The following is a 15495-nucleotide window of genomic DNA, read 5'->3' as shown; positions in this document are numbered from 1 at the left end:
GGACAGTTTTGCTTTATTCCTGAGGTATCAGTTGTAGTCAGTTCACTCAGGAATCTGTAATAACATGGAGACACTGAAGAATCAGGACAATGCAGAAACAGCTGCCTGTTTATGTGAATCTGGTACTAGCATTGAATCATTTTACACTTTAAAAATTTACTATCTTTTTTATGGCTAGTTTGCTATTTTGTTAATTGCATAAATATAGAATCATAGAATCATAACAAGTGAGAAAAGCTTTTTGAATTTCCCATACCCACCCTAGAGAAAAAGCAAGAACATTTTTATTAGACTAGACTGTGCTGCTATGCAACACCACTAGCATGCAGAAGGTGTAAATGAAGACAGACATGAACTGTGTATGAGATAACTTATTTTATTTATTCAATTCTCAACTTAATTTTGATGCTAAAAATTGGTCAAAGGCACTTCAAAGAAGGTATTTAAGAAACAAATCCATATGGTGACCATTCCAGACAAATCACCAACTTTTATCTGCCATTAGGAACACAAGTATCTATAATTGCAAAGTGAAACATTCACAGGTTTTAAGTGGAGCATACTGTCCAGCAGCAATATTTAATTCTTTTAGACTATTAACAACATTTGTGGAGTATTTTAAATACAATATGGTAAAACAAAGCAAATTACACTTTTGGAGTTCCACAGAAGATTTCTTGACAGAAAAAGGACAAAGACTGCCTTTCCTAGTGGTCCTGTATTGAGGGGTCTATTTTTATCTGTGCGTGCACTGTCAGCATCAGTAACAGGTACAGCAGAGAAATAACCCACGCTTTTCTGTCATACAAAGACAAAACACCCTGCTCAGATAACAAAGCATTTATAACAGGTCTATCAATCAGCTACTCAAATACTGACATTTATACTTCTGCAAGCATGACAGATCAAATGGTAACAGCTGAAGAAAAAGTGATTTTTAATATACACCCCCACCAAAGCAAAGCAAAGCAAAGCAAAGACAGTGTCCTTAAAGGCAAAAGTACTGTGAAAAGAGCTTCCACAAAATGAGATGGTATAATCACCAGTGTAATCTCTTAAATAACACAGACTGCAAAAATTAATTGGGAGTAAAAGAAGATTAAAATTGGTCTTTTTTTGCAAACAAAGATTAATACTCTCCTCTGCAAACAAACACTAATACTATCCTCTGATTAAGACTAGTGATCAGAAAGTAGCTTCTTGCCATTGTCAGTCTTTCCTGAAGTGAAATCACATTAACCACTTTCTTAAGTGAAATCACATTCAACCACAAAGTTAAAATGTTACTCTGTCACACAGGGGGACACTCCCACATCCACTGCCTAGTAATTTCAAGAAAATAGTTCAAAACTTTTAGATGGGTAATTTAAATCACTATGGTGCCAAGGAAAGCTTTTCGGTTTTAGAAAATCAAGAAACATCTTTCAGAAACCAAACCACAGAGAAATAATCTGCATGGCCTAAGTAAGCCCACATAGCTGTGCCTCAGGAAGTCTCTCCATCTGAAATACAGTCTCCTTGGGCTGCAAAAATTCTCAAACTCAGCAAACACTTTCTCAAAGCACAAAGACCCAAGAGTGAAATAGCAGACTACTAATATTAGTGTAATATTGTATAGTATAGGTGGCCTTTGAGTCCTAGTAAAATATCTGTATTGAACTTGAATATCTGTATATAGGCCTTGCCTGGTAAGTCCCGGTTGTTCTTGATGGGCTGCAGCTGCCATGTCCTTCAGTGGGCTGCAGCTGTGGCTAGTGAAGATAACTGGGATAAAAGGGGGGGTGGGCTGGCCAGTCAGGGAGAGCCTTAGCGGAGCCCCTGATTAAGAAGGAACAGTATGCAGAAGAGGGAGTCTGTGCTGTGAAGATCTGCAGCCATAAGAAAACACTGAGAGAAGGTATGGGACTCTAGAAATCTAATAACAACACAATGGGACTCTAGAAATATCGTAACAACAATTGGTAACCCCGATGTGATAGAGATAAGACAGCCAAGAGCTGTGGAAAAGCATGGCCTTTGAGCCAGGAGCTGTGGAAGAAAAGGCAGTCTGAGAGTTGCCAGGGATAAGACAGCCAACAGCTGTGGAGGAACATGGCCTTTGAGCGAGGAGCTGTGGGGAGGAACATGGCCTTTGAGTCATAGGAGAACGTATGGTATTGTACTTGAATATCTGTGTAACTGTTAACTCTAAGCAGGATATGTAAATATCTCTATGTAAAACCTGGTTCTGTAAGTAAAAGAAAAGGGGGAAATATAGTATAGGTGGCCTTTGAGTCTAGTAAAATATCACTATTGTACTTGAATATCTGTATATAGGCCTTTCCCTGATAAGCCCTGGTTGTTCTTGATGGGCTGCAGCTGTGATGTCCTTAATTAGGTGGCAGCTGTGGCTAATGAAGGTAGCTGGGATAAAGGGGGTGGGTTGGCTGGTCAGGGAGAGCCTGGAAAAGAAGAAAATGCATGCAGAAGAAGGAGTTTGTGCTGTGAAGATCTATAGCTGTAAGAAAACACCAAGGAGGTATAGGAGTTTAGAAATATGATAACAACAGTATGGGACTCTAGAAATATAACAATAACAATATTGTACATGAAAATTATACTGTTCACATTCCAACCTTGTCCACTGAGGCTTCTGAAGGCAGTGAGATAGAAACCAATTATTTCAGAGGTATCAGCTCATGGTTATGGCAATACAATTCAACAGAGAACAACAGGACTCTGTTATAATCACAGAATGTAAAACCTGATACTTTTCTAGCTTGTCTGGAAAGAAAAATAATTCTTTGCAGTGCTGTTATAAAGGCAAAAGAAATAGATTCAGAGGCCTATGCACAAGGACACTTTAAAACAAAAACTGACATTTAAAGAAAAGGCTACTTATTTCTCCAGACAGGCCACCCATTTCTCACAAGGTAGTATGTCCTTAGTCTTACTCCCTTCAGAAAGGGAACTTGCTCCTTTACTTTTGTGGAAGGGGATATTCCCACCCTGCTCTGCTAAACCCACAAGCCTCAGCTGGGCAGCAGATATGAACTAGAACTGCTGCTGAGAAAAGGCTTCACCTTGAGCTCAGCAGTGGCTGGTTTGCCTTGTTATCCCAGCAAACAACCTGTGTGGAGCTCAAACATCCTGCTTCCTCCTGTCCACCTGAGACATGCTGGATGAAACTGGAAAGCCAGACACAGCATAGTCAGGGCAGTAAGGAACATGAAGAGGAAACGCTTCACAGGACATCACAGGGCAAACACACGACACAAATCTGCAGAAAATATGCAGAATTAGTTCTGCCTGTTGTGGTAGAAAATCTTTAAATCCCCATGGATGAACTGAAAGAGAAAGAAATAAAGAAACTGTACAGTAGCTCAACAGATCTTTTACATGGGCTGAATTTACAAAGAGATTAGGTTGGGATCTCAATTTCATTTTGAAACTTCTTTAAGTATTCCTGAATATTTTAACTGATTGTTTGAACAATGCCATTGGAGTTATCAATTCCATATGGATTTCACAATACAATTGGTTTGTGCTGCATGTGGGATAAACATTTAGCTCACAGAAGGAAGCACCTTTCAGCATGTTAACATCCACTGTCCTCTGGACAAGCATCCCTCTGACTACAGCAAACTGGAGACTTTCTCCTTTCTTTAACCAATGCAGTTTTAATGGTCTACTTAACTGAATTAAGTAGAATTAACATAAAATAAAGCTTGTGCTGCTCAAAAAGACCAACAGATTTAACCCTGCAGGAACTATTTAACCAATACCTGATAGATAAACTCAGCCTACATTCAGGCAGAGAAGATGCATGCAGCATTTCAACACCATGAGCTGTTTCAGTAATTACCATTGTGCTGCAGAGCAATGCTCAGAAAGAAAGTAATGACTTTACTGTTGGACAACAGAAAGGACTCCAATCTGTACTAGAACTACCTTTGGGAAAAAAAAAATCCAGTACTTTATGGTAACATCATCTTCCAGGAACATCCTGAAGGACCAGCAGTAGTAAATAAGGCTGTCTGCTACCACTATGTGCCCTTTTAAAAACAAAGACTGGAGGTAATTAGGTTATGTCCAAATTCATCAATATGATGAAAGTGAAAAATAACAAAGATGAAGAAACTTCTGTTCAAGTGTGGAATAAAACACAACATGTCACGCTTAATCCCATTCTCCATACTGCTATTCACTCAATTTGAAAAGGAGAAAACCAGAAGGTTTTATATTAACTCTAAAAACATACATTTGATCTCCGAGGAAAAAAAAAAATCAGTAATTAAAACAACTGTTTTGTCCCTCCCCAAGAAAGTTAAGGGCAGAGATACTTATGAAGTCGTGGAAAAAGTTAATGCACTTTGAAAGATTCCTGCATTCAGGCCTGCTTACATGAATAACTATGCACTTCAGCTCCAAAAACAGTAAAAAAAAGAATCATTTAACACTTTGTGCTGAAAAAGGTAACAAGAAGCAGATACAGAAAAAAATTTTAAAGTGGAAGAAAAAAATGTTCAGAAAAGTGAAATTAAGTACTTGAACCAAATAAACTGGCTTTGGTGCAGTTTTAAAATAGGACATTTCTCGATCTGAGGATTTTAACCTCTAGTGAAAATTAAAATGGAAACAAACTAATTATAATAGTGGCCCAAACCGAGTTGTTACAATGCAACTTCACTAAGATCCTATTCTTCCTGGTTTATGTGGCAGGTGGGATGAAAGAATAGAAAACAGACTTTTATTTTCAAAAGCATCTACCTTAGGCTGAGAAATGCTAAGATGAATTTTTATATCCATTCAACCAAAAGGATAAGTTAATAAAACTGAAAAAAAAAAAAAGAGCCACAGGCAAATATGTAAGCAGCTTGCATCACCTCAGCAATTTAAACTACAGCAGCTGTTTCTGGTTTCTCTCCAGAAGAGTATTCCTCCCCGAAAACTTGATATTGTTTTCCAAAACAGAATTTAAAACTTTATAAGTAATTCACAGCAGTGAATTCTGTTTCTCAAACAATTCAGATTAATCTTGTGGGTGAAATTCTGCCACTCTGTTGTTAAGGCAAAGCAGACTGGAGAATCTAACTCCATGTCTCTGCCTTACTTTTAGGGCAAGGTACAGAAAGTAACTTCAAGAGGTTGAGAATACTTCAGAAAGCCATCATGATGTGTTTGACTGGGCAGCATCCAATTTCTAATATTAGAACTGACTTAATAGAAAGGAAATAGAGGAGAACAGAAATGGGGTACGATCATCTCTGAACCTGTCCACTATGATTTTCATACAAATTCTCCCAAATATTATTGTACCAGAACAACCTCCAAATTCACAGCTTTAGGGCCCCAAATCTTTGTGGGCAGAGCTGCAAGGTCACACCACCCCAAGCAGTCAGAGCAGCACCAGACTCTACTGTACACAGGGTGACTGGAAGTGCTGCCAACTTGATTTTTGAAATAAGAATCGCCAGGAGCAATTTCAGTCCGCAAGCTTCATGCACAAGTTTGAGGAGACTCTTACTCGTGGTACTGGCTTCTTTTTGGTTTCTTCAAACTCCAATTAGCTCTCAGAAGATTTTTGCTTTAGCTTTTGATCATTCTCAAGTGCTTCATTTTTGCTCTGCGCTTCTGGATTCTTTGATGAATCAGGATTGTACCTATACAAATACCCATATGGACGAAGATGATAAATCAAATATTCCAAATGATACATAGTCACAGAGTCAACATAGTGGAATGAAACTGCTAGATCAGAGCAGCATCCAGGACCCTGAAACACAAAACAAAGCAAAACAATCAACAAGAATTGCCAAGCATGCCCTGGATTAAAGATCTGGGCAGAATTCAAAGAAATACTTGATTTAATGGTAAGAAATCCACTACTATCAGTCATATGTATACTTCAAAAGTTAATGCTAGGCAAGGAAAATGTACCAGACATATCTGCCAAGGCATCCTTCCAAAATGAAGCTGACAAAGTCTCTTGCTCCTGTGATCAAGCCAGTGAAAAAACTAGCTGCCTTCATTAACGTCAGAGGTTTTCTGCTTTTCCATTTTTAATTTTTGATGCTGGGGTTTAAACAGCACAAAGAAGCAGCAAGCAGGCCTAAATGAGTAACATTTATATATGAAACAATAAATGCCTGTTACTTATGTCAGCATCCAGACAGAATGTATAAACAAAACGTGTGTGTACGTGCACCTGTTTGTGTTGACATATTATACAGTTTGGCAGTACTGTCAGTATCTAACTTCCTACTGATAAAAACCTGTAACAAGTAATTGCAGAATTTTCTTTTAAATGTCTTGATTTCATTGACATTCAAGAGCTATAGGATCGTTGTTAACAAATTTGTAAAAACTTTTATTTTATAGCTCAAGTTTGAGAACACTTTCCTGGAGCACAGTTTTGGGGTTTCTTTTTTCAGCAGCTTTGATTGCAGAGTTGCTAATATTTCAAATCCAACTGGAACGAAGATTAAATATTTAAAGACACCAAAGAGAACAATTGCTACGTAACTGTCATTGTTTCAACACTAATGAAGTTTGATCAATATAGTTTGACTTTGTCACCAGGTGCAGTAGTCTCTGTCCAAGCACAGGTAGGACAGGACAGGACCACACAGGCAATTTCCATTCTGAATCAGTTACAGATGGAACTGTCCACAGCTCAGCCACCCAGCACTGCAGCCTTAGCTAAAGCTGCTGTATGACACTAAATACAGTGTCATACAGCAGCTTTAAGCTACAGAAATGCTTTAGCTGCTGAATACAAGTATAAAAATAGATTGCTGCTTTACAATGAAAAAAATCTACTGACGAACCAGACTCTTTTTCAGCTTTAATATGTAAAAATTCCAAATCCTGTTTTTGAATTCTTTCACCTAATGCTAATTCACACATCACAGGCTCACACACATCATAAGATGCACTTGACAAAATGGACACCAGGCTCCTCAGGACTCACCTCTACAGCAGGATAGTAATTGTAGTTCCAGTACCAGAATGTTTTTGGTAGGTATCCTCTGATTAAGTGATGTTCTGGAACGAACGGATGAAAGGTTTCTCTGCCACTCGTATCCCTAGAATCTCCTGCTTCCACATTGATGATCTCCATGCATTTTCCTAGTGCCAGATCTTCAATAGAGGAACTGTGAGTGCATTTGTTCGTTTTAAATGCAGCAACAAATCTCTTCAGAGCTTCTTTGCTCAGAACATATCCTGCTCCTCCACTCATGTAGCCCTGTTTCACATAAGGCTTAAACCTTCTCCCAAAGTATATTGGTTGCTCAGGACTGTATTTTGAAAGAAGCCATCTCAAATTGTCCAATATAACATATGTATCATCATCTGCTTTCATAAACCAATCAGCATCATCAAAATAATGGTCATATACATATTGAAAAGCTTTAATAGTCTTCCAGTACAGTTGATCCCTGCCTTCTTTGGTTTCTAGGCCCACAGCTGGGAAGTCTTTATTTTCCTCAGAGCTCATAAAAAGTACTTTATTACAGCGTTGGGCCCAAGTGGCCTTAACATGCTTGGCTTTCTTTTCTAGATTTTGAGGTCCAGTCATGACCCAGCACAGTATTTTCACTTTGTGATACAGTCCTTCTGCAATATTTTTATCCTCATCTAAAAAAAAGAGGAAAGTTGTAAAACCATATTAGACATGATTGCCAAACAACTAACAGCAACATCCCCCTCCTCAGATACTCTGTTTCTAGATAGAAAAGACATGCAGACAGAAAAGAGGCTTTTGCTTCCAAATGTACCAGTTAATGAACTCCACGCTAGATTCTGGAAGGAAACAAACAAGACTCTCAAAGATTAAAATTCTTAAAGCTATTTCAATTTCACAAGATAAAGGAGAGTGTAAGAGTTATATCAAAATGAGTGTCTGTTCAGGGAAGTGTGGCTTTAGCAAACCTTGATTTCTACATAAAAACTGCTCACAGGCAACCTCTTTACGGTCTTGGAAGGCTAATGAAAATTTTAAAACAGTATTTTTGCCATTCACAATGAATACAACTTAATTATTACAACACAGAAAGCAAATAAGCTCTTTTATATATATTCATGTTAACAAAAAAACCCTAATGAATATTTCTAAACCAGCAAAATGTGTTTTAAGAATAAAGCAAATGGTAAACCAGAAATAATTTATCAGATTAAGTAATTTATGATACTATGAAACTACTGTTATTGTTGATAACATGTTTTTATTTGCACCAATCCAGCAGAATAAAGACAGTTATCAGAGGTGTGAAACAATGTTTTTCAAAGCATTCATTGCTCTTAAAGAAACATTTTCACTTGATACATACAGAAAGATTTTAGCTCACATAAAAGAATATTTCATGGACAGTGAAATCTGCATAACTGGTACTAAAATCTTCCTGCTTACACTTTATGCAACTATAGATCAGACTTCTCTGTAACAATGTTCTACAATCACATGTGAAACACAGACTCCTCTTACAATGCTTGGAGTTTAAATATGTCTAAATTCACAATTCCTTACTAACATCTTCAACAAATGCATTGCAGCGCAATTGTTCTCATCCAAGCTGTCCCTACTCAAACATCCTCTGTATTTGGGATTTAGAATGAACTCATTTAATGAAACATATAAAGTGTAAAAGTATTCCTGAAGTATTGGAAGGGTCTACCTTCCCTGGAAAAATAAAAATAACCAGAGTGCAAGAGAATTTCTCTGGCTTTGACTGCAAACAGCAATCTGTGCAATCAGCTTGGCAAATCATACCCACAGTGACTCCCTTTGCCCCCCTGTTCCAAGTTTGTGTTTTACTGATTGTACCAAAAAGCGATTTTTAAAAAATTGTATTTTGGCTTTATCTTAGAGGCTAGATCAAAAGTTAGAAGTTGTCCAAAATTAGCTTCTTAAGGCTAAAAAGCAATCCAGCCACATCTACAATGCTAGCAAAGATATCTGCTTAGCCAAACTGCCATTTGGTGTCATTAGCTCATTTGAGAAGTTGCTGCGCCACAAGTCTGGATGCACAAGTTGGACAAACAGCTGGACTCTAAAGGAAAAAAATTACTACTGTAATAAAAATGCAAACAAAGAAAACCACTATTCAGTAGACCTCAGGAGCAAAAAGTTATTTAGATGTAACCTGAACATGAGGAAACTGAATAAAAATGATTCATATAAATACTTGGCAGTGAAGAGCAATGTTTTGCAATGCATGAAAAGGGAGGACATTTGCTAACCAGCCAGGTGTAACGAAATACCTTTATGCTGTCCAGCATCTGCATTGAAATTCATTTGTCCTTGCAGCTGATTGTTGTCAGTATCTGCTGAGTGCTGACCATGTGGATCATTGTGAAGAACATGAGGCTGGATCTTAACCTGTTCTTCTAGTATAATGCTGAACAGAAGGTAGCACACAAAAAATCCTATTGCTGAGCCGAAAGTGAAGGTCAGAAGGTTCATCAAAGACTTAGAAGAGGCCATCTCCTGAAGGTGAGACACTGTCAAAACCAAATGAAAAATACATTAGACTCAACATAGTAATCAAATCTAAACCTATAGGAAGAAATCAAGAACTAAATCTCTGAAAGCAGAGAACTCAGCTCTAGCTTAGTTTCAGCTGCCTCGGGCTTGCATAGAAATTTAAGTCCAAGAACAATGCAAATATCAATATAAAACTGTACATCCATTGAGAGTGGCTGTACAGGAAAAAAAACCCTATTAATTACATTTATACAACATTTAAACAAGAATATATACACTGAAGTGCAGTAGCTTTATAAAACTGTAATATACATACACTTTTTTATTCTATTTTATTCTCAGCCTACAACACTGCACTTTAAAATGTAATACCTGAGTCTATTATGAAGCTAAAAGATGATGATCAATGGCAATCTACAGGTCAAGATACAAAATGGTCACAAAATATTCTTAAAACTCCAGCCAAATGTATATTACAGGAATTCTTAACATACGTCCATGACAGGCAGATTTTGAAGAGTTATAAAAGAAAATCTATTCCCAAAGTAGGGCAGTTGTCCTTACACTTTTAGGAATTACTGAGGATTGACTTTCAGAAAAAAGAGTAAGGCAACATTTGAATTTTCATATAGAAACACTAATCTTTCAAAGGAAGAGAAGAAGCAAGTAGATCAGCCTTGAAGCCTCTTCTACACTTCAAAAACTTTGTATTCCAGCAATAAAAAACCCCTTCATATCAGCCACACCCTTGCTCCTCAAAAACTACAGGACTTCATTGACCATTTTTATTAAACCAAATCAGCATCTATGCCTGCATAAAGGGAGTTCTATGCATCAAAAATGAGTGTGAATTTTAATATATTAAACACTTGAAAACCAATTTCAAGTTGTCGAAAGCTTTTCATCTTTGGAAAAAGTTATTTTCTAATAACTCATGACTAAACTACAAAAACATTGACTAATAAATACACACTGAATTCAAGCCAGAGCCTTACAAACAAGTCAATGATGTTCCCTCCATTAGGATCATTATTAATGACAGTGAGCAGAACTCAATTTAGTTCATGAGAGAGCCCAAAAAAGAAAATTATGGACTGCACAGAGCATCGATGAAAACCATCGATCAGAGAGGAGCTGCAGCCACCAAAACAACTCATTTAGCCTGCAGCCCCTGCTCTCACTGCCTGGGCACGTACTGGAAACAGCCTGTCCCCAGGCAAGCTGCATCAATCACTGTGCAGCAACACACACTCCAGACTCCAGCCTTCTGTCTGCTCTCCTGAACACGTGTGTGCATCTTGTTGGGCTGGCACTGCCAGAAATCCATCAGATTCACTGTACACATGCAGATCAAGAACATTTGAGAGTGAAGCAGCTCTTACACGTGGTAATGCTTTTCTTTCCACACTGCTAGAAACAGGAAAGAAATTTGAAAATGCAACTCAAAGCACAAAATAAAAGTCAAGAAATATACAGGGCATATATATATAAAAATTATTATAGCTGTGGCTGATAAGGAGCTGTAGTTATTTAATATGAACAAACACATTATGCAATTTTTTAATTGCCAATCGTCTTCTCTAAATTCAGTACACATCTTGGTGGAGACAAATGATTGCCTTTAGACATCATGTCACAAAGTAAAAAACCTACTGTTGAATCATTTGTGACCCAGACCTTAAAAAATTACTTGGTTGACAGCTTTATTGTCTTGTCCATTGTCTTGTACACCACTAAATTGCGAAAAAAAAACATGAAAATTTTTATCAGGTACCCAAAAAAAAAAAAAAGGATCTGCTGTACTAAGATTATTTTTGTTTGTTTTTGCTTTCCCCATCTCTCACCACAAAGTCCCCTCAAAATTTGCAATATACACAGGGAGATGGCCAAAATAAAACAATGCCTTCTTTTGGTACATTCAAAGTGGGGAAATATACAAACCCATGCATGCCCACAGGGTACCTACACCACCTTCTAGAAGAAAAGGTTTCCACTGTTCTACTTTCCAATATTAGGTGTTTCTCTGCCATACAATTTCAGTTATCTGCTCCAACACCTGTTAAAATTACTCTTGCTAGGAGAGAAAAAAAATGAAAATAACTTGAAAATAATTACTGCTCATTTAAGTATGAAATTATGTACAACTGAATTCTATAGAAAAAAAAATTAAATGTGCTGGAAATGCTGAGAAATGGAAAAAGCACACCCATCACATTGGAAATCAGAAGCTGATTTGGCAGTACTTCACACACAAAGAGGATTTCTCAGGGCAGGTAGTAGCTGTATTTCATATTTGATACAAAATGTCTCTAATTATAGTTTTCAATCTAAAATAATCTGCTAATCATTCCATCAATTTTATACCAAAAGAATGGGTCACTATAAACATGTGTGGGTGTATATCCACATGTCTACAAACTCCAACAGTATACAGGGCAGAAATTTTTCATTTTTTATGAAAACTTGATGTTTCACATAAATTGAGTACTTTAACTTGACAGCAAAAATAACACTACAGCATTACACTAGAAGAACCAGAAAATGCCTTAAAGGAAGGTCAGTTGTCAGATGATAAACATCCCCACTCCTTGCTGATATTCTCTTCTACACACAGATTTATTCTGGGGGAAGACAGGCAAAACAATAAAGGCCAGGCTGGATGAGGCTTTCAGCCACCTGAGCTAATGAGAGCTGTCCCTGCTCATGGCAGGGGGTTGACTTTAAAAGGAGTTGGATGATTTTTAAAGGTTCATTCTTCCTTCCAACTCAAACCATTTTGTGTTGTTATGAGCCTATGACATTTAGAGAAGGAAATGTCTATTTTTACTTCTTGAGTTAAAAAACACCTACAACAAAAGGCTAGGTTTGATTTTAATTTATGCTCCACTGCTCTATCGTGGAAGCTTAACTTCCAAATTCTATCACAATGTAAGAGTCATTGAAGATTCGGTTCTAAATTTAGGTTTCCTGAGTCAACAATTTCTACATCTTCAAGCTTACAGAAAAACTATTTTTCCTGTGTTAGGGGCTGCTGAACCTGGCAGCCCACTGACAACAAGGCTGCTGCAACTCCATGTGCCAGATCCAGCCAGGCTGAGGATGTATTCCCAGAGCTGTGCATGCAAAGATGCAAATACACATGGCTGACCACAGAGATCGGCACAGATAAAAACAAGTGTTCAGGCAGACACAAACATAACATAAAAGTGTTCAGGCAGACACAAACATGGCCTGGCCTTATGCTGCTCCTCCACACAGCTGCCCGGGACAAAGGCCTGCTGCTGGGGAATATATACACACAATGTAGATCACTCTGTACCTGGTCTCAGACCCTCAACCTACTCAGCAGCCAAGCCTGAATCCTCAGAGCCCCCAGAGCCCTGCTGCTTGTCAAACTGACGACCCTCTGATCTCACTGGTACCTGTCCCACACTTACAGCTGCCTCAAAGCCCGGCTCCCAAGCCTCTTAATCCTGCTCACTGCCTGGCCTGTGTGATACTCACGAGCAAGCACAGGCTGGCATCCTTGCCAAGGCTGTGCCCACGCACTCCGCTCTCCCTGCTAGGGGCACTGCAGGCACACGGGCCCCTGTGGCTCCCAGCTCCTGGGCATTAGGGCCTCACTCACTGCAGTCCCTCCAGCTGCTGGCACAGAGATCCCTACAACTTACACCATCTCCAGCATCACTGAGAGCTCAGTATGCACACGACAACAGGGCACAGAGTCCTCTCACCCAGCAGAACAGCTAGAAAGGCACCTTAATGAGAAAAGGGGACACACTGTGGCAAGCTGGCCTAGGACACAGTCAAACAGACTGACCAGGCCCTTTTATTTCCCCATACTTGTTCCTCCAGAAACCACCTTCCTCTAGCCCCTCCCAGGAGCACCCCATAATTTCATGCAGTCACAAGATGCTTGTCTCTTGCATCCCATGTGACCCATGTTCTCTAGGCAGTTAGCCCCCGATCCTGTGAGCTGTTCCCGACAGCCCTCCTGGGGACTGCTCTTGCTGCACGTCACTCGTGGGCAGTGGGGCTGGGGGCTCCCCAGTGACAGCCCGGGGCTGACTCCTCTGATGACACTGTGCCTCTGTGCATCCCGCTGCTGAGCCTCTGAACACGCTCATCTAAATCACTGCTCTCACCCTGCTGCTCTGGTAAGGGCTTTGGGTCACTTCCACAAGCCAATGCAAATTTAAGGGAAAACCATGCAACATGAGTACATAGAGCTTGACCGCACCACCAGAAGAAAACAACCAAACCACTTTTAAAATTAATACTTTTACACAAACTCAGAAGAACTTGGACCATGTACAGAAAAACATTAAACAAAATACCAAACAAGTGGAAATACCCCAACCCCAAAACAACATAACGAAAAATCCCCCAAAAAACTCCACAGCCATCATATTTGGGATATTGAAATTTACAGAATGCAGAACATAACTCTAATTTTAAACATGTTTATCCCACTACCATTCCATAATCACTTTAAGATTCGATTAAGTTAAGCGCACATACAGGGCTGATTATTTCTTGTATACCTTACTGAGGAATCAAGGGGGAAGCTCTGAGACCCCACGATGAAACAATGTAAATGTCCTTCGAGACCTGCATGATCAGCAATGAAACTGATCTCTACCACCACCTCCTTACCAGCCAAGCAACACATCAGAATAATTCGACCAAAATGTAGGAAAAAACGTAGCTAGCTGCGCAAACACACCTTCTTCTGCTCCTGAAGTCACGTTTATTGCTAGTTGCTCTGTATATTCGTATGCTTCTGAAATGCAGCTAAATGCACAAGTTGTGCATTCGCTAATGTTGTCTGCATCTAGGATTTCCGTGAGCCTCTGCAGTTTCCCATCGACTAAGCACAGATCGTATCCTTCCACTTCAAATATCTGATATTATAAGCATTCCTTTCAAATTAATTCCTGCTTGTTCTACCAGAAAATACAAACCATCAAAATAAGCTACTTCGGCATAGGAGGCCAACAACCACACTGAAACGAGACGTGTAACAATCCACAGCACCGTGGAGCTGGAAGGAAGGTTTGGCTCCTCCTTCCTCATTCCAAAAGCTGACGCCGTCCTTCGGCAACAAGTGCCCGCGGCCGAAGCTCGGCTCGCAGCCCTCAGCCAGCGCTGCCCTCCCTGCGAGCGTCCGCCCAGGAAGTCCCCGCGGCGGGGGCGGGCGCGGCGGCTCCCCGGGCACCGCGCTGCCTCCGCCGGGCTCGGGGGGACTCGCGCTGCTCCAGGCATGCCCCTGCTCTGGCGCCTCTGCTTCCCAGGCGTGCAGCCGGGCACCTGCCGTCCCTTCTCGCCGCCGGGGTGACACGCAGGGCCCGGTCCCGCGGGCGGGACGCTGCCTCGAGGCCCGACCCCGACCCCGCTGCCGCCCCCAGCCCGGCCCGGCCCGGCCCGGTCCCCGCTCACCTCTCGGGCCGCCGCGCGGGGCCCCGGAGCGCGCTCAGCCGCGCGACAGCGCGCGGGCACCGGCTGGGCGCGCGCAGGGCAGGCCCCGGCCCGGGCCCCCGCCGGCCCCGCCGCCCCGCGCCGCCGGCCCCATCGCGCGCCCGCCCCGCGCCATGCCGCGCGCCGCCCCGGGGCGGGCCGGGGAGCGGCGGCGACGCTGCCCCCACGCGCGCTGATTGGCCGGCGGGCGGCCCGGGGGCGGGGCCTCCGGCACGCGCGGCTTTAACCCCGTTCCCGCCGCGGCGCCGGCCCCGCCGCGTGGCAGCGCGCCCCCGTCAGCTCCGGCCCGTTCCACGGGAACGGGAACCCGGCCCTTCCTCCCCATCCGCAGGGAGCCGGGGCACGCCGCCGGGCCGCGCCGCGAGCAGCGCCGCGAGCAGCGCCCGCGCCTCCCGGCTGCGGCGGTGGGCGAGGGCGGGCGTCCCAGGCCGAAGCCGCAGTGCGAGAGCAGTGACCGGCCTGTCCGCCCCGCGCTCGGCCCGGGCTTCGAGGGGTGCGGGGAAAAAATGTCCCGGCGGGAAGGGGAGGGCGCGGGAGGCACTGAGGAGCGC

At 41.6% G+C, this 15495-nt stretch overlaps 1 protein-coding gene across 4 annotated transcripts; it reads right to left on the bottom strand.

Moving 5' to 3' along the window:
• Positions 1 to 360: 360 nt before the first annotated feature.
• C1GALT1 (core 1 synthase, glycoprotein-N-acetylgalactosamine 3-beta-galactosyltransferase 1) lies at positions 361 to 14978 on the bottom strand. Of its 4 annotated transcripts, none has more exons than XM_063151928.1 (4): positions 14906 to 14978; positions 9244 to 9483; positions 6953 to 7620; positions 361 to 5755 (listed from the first exon to the last, which is right to left on the bottom strand). In XM_063151928.1, the coding sequence occupies exons 2-4, from the start codon at positions 9464 to 9466 to the stop codon at positions 5546 to 5548; spliced, it is 1101 nt and encodes a 366-aa protein (XP_063007998.1). In that variant the 5' UTR covers positions 9467 to 9483; positions 14906 to 14978; the 3' UTR covers positions 361 to 5545. The 4 variants fall into 4 exon arrangements, with proteins under 4 accessions (XP_063007998.1, XP_063007978.1, XP_063008008.1 ...); XM_063151908.1 differs by lacking the exon at positions 14906 to 14978 and adding an exon at positions 14431 to 14563; XM_063151938.1 differs by lacking the exon at positions 14906 to 14978 and adding an exon at positions 14193 to 14346.
• Positions 14979 to 15495: the final 517 nt, after the last annotated feature.

This window comes from Melospiza melodia, chromosome 1 (genome assembly GCF_035770615.1).
Source record: "Melospiza melodia melodia isolate bMelMel2 chromosome 1, bMelMel2.pri, whole genome shotgun sequence".
Classification (NCBI taxonomy): Eukaryota; Metazoa; Chordata; class Aves; order Passeriformes; family Passerellidae; genus Melospiza; species Melospiza melodia.
The sequence above is the reverse complement of the archived record's forward strand: the minus strand, read 5'-3'. Positions and strand labels throughout refer to the sequence as shown.